The sequence below is a fragment of the Arachis ipaensis genome, chromosome B03 (assembly GCF_000816755.2).
Source record: "Arachis ipaensis cultivar K30076 chromosome B03, Araip1.1, whole genome shotgun sequence".
Lineage (NCBI taxonomy): Eukaryota > Viridiplantae > Streptophyta > Magnoliopsida > Fabales > Fabaceae > Arachis > Arachis ipaensis.
This window is the reverse complement of record NC_029787.2, coordinates 4631749-4635887: the sequence shown is the minus strand read 5'-3', so window position 1 is coordinate 4635887 and position 4139 is coordinate 4631749. Positions and strand designations below refer to the sequence as shown.

Here is a 4139-nt window from a genome sequence, read left to right as displayed (position 1 = left end):
ACTCTTTTTTTATATTCAACTACAAAATTTTTAGTTATATATAACATCACTCAACATAAAAAAAATGTCTTATAGTAGTAAATTCGCTTTTCCCCCTTTCCCTCCATGTTGACTTTTTCGATCATTACCCAGAATTTATGACTCCAATTAAAACTTCACCCTCCTTCTTTCCACCAAACATAGGAAAACAAACGTGCTGATAGAGCGCGTGTGACACACCGTAGCCACTCATCGCCATTCTCATCCACTTATTCGGGAGCGTGAACTGAACGCTCACAGTAGCGAGTATTGAGATACAAAAGCAGGAGTAATAAAACCGGACACAAACCTTTGAGTTCTACTTAAGCTCCCAACCTAGTCAACGCCGCACTCGAAAAATCCGAAACTCATTTCTTTTTATTTATTTATTTTAATAACTTTTTATTTGAAAATTTATTCTGAATAAAACAAAAACCAAAAGAAAATAAGAAAAAGAGAGGAAGAAGAAAACAAGTGCAGTGCGTTTTCTTATTTCCTAAAAAGCCTTATATTCCCAAAAGTCAACGCCTTCTCTCTCTCTTCTTCACACCTTCTCCCTTCTCTCTCTCTCTCTTTCTTCACCACTTCCTTCTTCTTCTTCTCTCTTGTGTTTTCCTCTCTATCAAGTTCCATAATCCACACCATGAACAACTCTTTGTAGCAACCTTGTAATCTCTCTCTCTCTCTCTCTCCCTCTCTCTCTCTATTCTTTTCTTCTTTTTTTGGTATATTGCGATATGGGAAACGGCATAGGGAAGCTGACGGTGTGCTTCACCGGAAGCGGCGGAGGTGGAGGGCGCCGCCGCAAGCACGACATATCCATCGTATTAACAGAGCCACTAGACGAGGGTCTGGGACACTCGTTCTGCTATGTTAGGCCCGACCCGACCCGAATATCATCTTCGAAGGTTCACTCGGAAGAAACCACCACTTTCAGAACAATCTCCGGCGCGTCCGTGAGCGCCAACACATCGACGCCACTCTCAACTTCCTTTGTGGATCTCTACTCATACGGTTGCATCGATAGAGCTGCGGCTTTCGAGAGCTCAACCTCTTTCGCCGCGCTTCCTCTTCAACCCATTCCAAAGGGCTTCACCAATTCGGGTCCATTTTCCGGTAACTTAAACGGGTTTCCAGCATCGGGTCCTCTCGAGAGAGGCTTCATGTCAGGCCCGATTGAGCGTGGATTTATGTCGGGCCCAATCGACCGGGCCGGGATCTTCTCCGGCCCGATGGATAGAGACAGTTCCGATCAGTTTCAGAGAAGCTTCTCTCATGGCGGTTTGATTTCGGGTATTGGGATTCGACCCGGAACGAGGAAGACCCGGTGGATTCGGGTGCTGCGGAGGGCGATTTCGAAGACCCTTCGGCAAGGTTCGATCGTGGCTCCGATCAAAGGGGTGGCGCCGGCGGGAAGGGAGCCACCGGAGTGGGTTATTGCGGCAGCGGAGAAGCAGAACGAGAACACGGTTAACAGCGTGAATTTCAGCAGCGAAGGGAGCTTCTTGGAGGACGATGATTCAACGACGGCGGCGATGGAAGGTCACCAGAACGTTCAGTGGTGTCAGGGAAAAGCAGGGGAGGACCGTGTCCACGTGGTGGTGTCGGAGGAACACGGTTGGGTGTTCGTGGGGATCTATGATGGATTCAACGGCCCAGATGCGCCTGATTACTTGCTTTCGAATCTGTACAACGCAGTGCACAAGGAGCTCAAGGGTTTGCTTTGGGATGATGGGGTTGATGGGAATTCCAATTTGGGGGTTAAAGATTCGATCTTGACAACTGGGGATGATGATGGCGATGCTTGTGCTGGCTGTGTTGATCAACAGAATAATAATAATATGAATGATGAAGATGGGTCATCTTGTGCTGCAAGTGGTGCTGGGGATTCTAATTTTGATGATCATGGTTTGAAGAGAAAAAAGCGTGGTGGAAATGGAAATGGAAATGGAAGTGGAAGGAGTTCTAAGAACAAGTACAGAGGCGCTGCAAAGAAATGGGAGGAGAATCAGATGAGGTGGAAGTGCGAGTGGGACAGGAAAAGAGTGAAACTTGATCGGAGATTGAAGGAGCAGCTAACTGGATCCGATGGGTCCATGATGGTGAACCATTCCGATGTGTTGGAAGCTCTGTCTCGGGCTCTTAGGAAGACGGAGGAGGCTTTCTTAGACGTGGCGGATAAGATGGTGATGGAGAATCCTGAGCTTGCTCTAATGGGGTCTTGTGTTCTTGTGATGTTGATGAAAGGTGAAGATGTTTATGTGATGAATGTTGGAGATAGTAGAGCTGTTCTTGCTCAGAAGGCTGAGCCTGATTACTGGCTTGGCAAGATTAGGCAGGACTTGGAGAGGATCAATGAGGAGACCATGAATGATCTCGAATCCTGGGACGTCGATCGATCCACCTTGGTCCCTACTCTCACCTCCATTCAGCTCACCAAGGATCACAGCACCAACGTTGATGAGGTAAACTAAATTACTCTCTGTTTCAGGAGTTGTATGCTTTTCATTTTTTATTCTCATTGGAAAATTGATCTGATCTTGATTCCAGGAAATCCAAAGAATAAGAAAAGAGCACCCCGATGATCCCTTCGCGCTTGTAAATGAGCGCGTTAAGGGATCTCTCAAGGTTACTCGGGCATTTGGTGCCGGATTTCTCAAACAGGTTCGAGTCTATTATACATGCATCTTAAGTCTTAAATCCATAGTTATAACCAAAATTAATCACAATAGTAAAAGCGGTTTCTAATTGTTGTGAATGTTTGCAGCCCAAGTGGAACAATGCATTGTTGGAGATGTTTAGAATAGACTATGTGGGAAGTTGTCCTTACATAAGTTGCTTGCCATATCTAAAACACCATAGATTAGGACCAAAGGACAAGTTTTTGATTCTGTGTTCAGATGGCTTGTACCAATACTTGTCAAACGAAGAAGCAGTTGCTGAAGTTGAACTTTTCATCACATTGCAACCTGAAGGAGACCCTGCTCAGCATTTGGTTGAGGAAGTCCTATTTCGTGCTGCAAAGAAAGCTGGTATGTACATTAAATCTTCATTTGGCTTTAAACATTCAAGTTTATTGTTAATTTTGAGTTTGAGTCCCTCTTAGATAGAATAAAACTTATGCTAGCCATAGTTAATCAAATTCATTGCTTGGATTTCTTATAATATAATTTACATATCGGTGGCAAAGTCAAAAAAATTATATCAAGTTATAGAAACTAGGGTTTGCTGATTTTTGGTTTGGTTTATTAAATTTCAGGTTTGGACTTTCACCAATTGCTTGAAATTCCACAAGGTGATAGACGTCGATACCATGATGATGTCTCCATCATTGTTATTTCTTTGGAAGGAAGGATATGGAGATCATGGGTATAATGATAGTCAAAATCTTATATAATATAATATTAAAAAAAAAAAGAGGAAATGACTCAAATGAGAGAAATTCTGCCTAAGGGTCAAGGCATTACCATTTTGGTGTTTTTACCTTTTTACCCCCCTCATTGCTCACCCTTTCGTAAAATAGCAACTAGGCTATGGGAAACTGGGAGTGTGTCTAGAAGACTAGTTGTACAATTCAACGAGTGATAGGGAGGATTGTAAAGTTATGAAAAAAAAAGGGGAAAAAAAAAGAAGCTGGATTTTGTTCATTATAATTAATTACTCACATGAAAATGTAATTTTGTAATAATAAAAAGCCATTCCTTAAAAAAAATCTTTATAGTCGTGCATAAAGCACTACAAACACCCTCCATCACTATGTGCAACTCTGGTTGGCAAATCAGTATCTTTTTCAATATTTTGGAGAATAAAAACATAATCAATAACAATGTTCCAAATAAAAATGGATTGATATATACAATAAGGTCAAGGGTTCATGCGGGTTATGTTTGCCACATTTCAATTTGATGTGATCATCCACTCTTTGCATTATGTCTTCCCAAGCACTCTCTTTTGTCTTGCAAGATATTCCTTTCTTTCTTTTCCGTTTCTTACCCAATCAATTATGTTTATGCAAAATTAATTTATCAGATAATTTATTAAAAATCAAATCGAGTTTCTTACACAATCATATTAAGTAAAATTAATTTATCAGAAAATTTATTAAAAATCAAATCGAGTTT

At 41.7% G+C, this 4139-nt stretch overlaps 1 protein-coding gene across 1 annotated transcript; it reads left to right on the top strand.

Moving 5' to 3' along the window:
• LOC107629103 (probable protein phosphatase 2C 4) lies at positions 504-3671 on the top strand. The gene is made up of 4 exons (XM_016331803.2): positions 504-2483; positions 2569-2682; positions 2786-3050; positions 3278-3671. Exons 1-4 carry the CDS (start codon positions 756-758, stop codon positions 3391-3393), a joined length of 2223 nt encoding a protein of 740 aa, XP_016187289.1. The 5' UTR covers positions 504-755; the 3' UTR covers positions 3394-3671.

Coding starts and splice junctions, on each gene's coding strand:
- LOC107629103 (XM_016331803.2), top strand. CDS start 756: ATGGGAAACGGCATAGGGAAGCTGACGGTGTGCTTCACCGGAAGCGGC. Junction 2,484..2,568: donor ACAGCACCAACGTTGATGAG/GTAAACTAAATT, acceptor TCTTGATTCCAG/GAAATCCAAAGAATAAGAAA. Junction 2,683..2,785: donor GTGCCGGATTTCTCAAACAG/GTTCGAGTCTAT, acceptor GAATGTTTGCAG/CCCAAGTGGAACAATGCATT.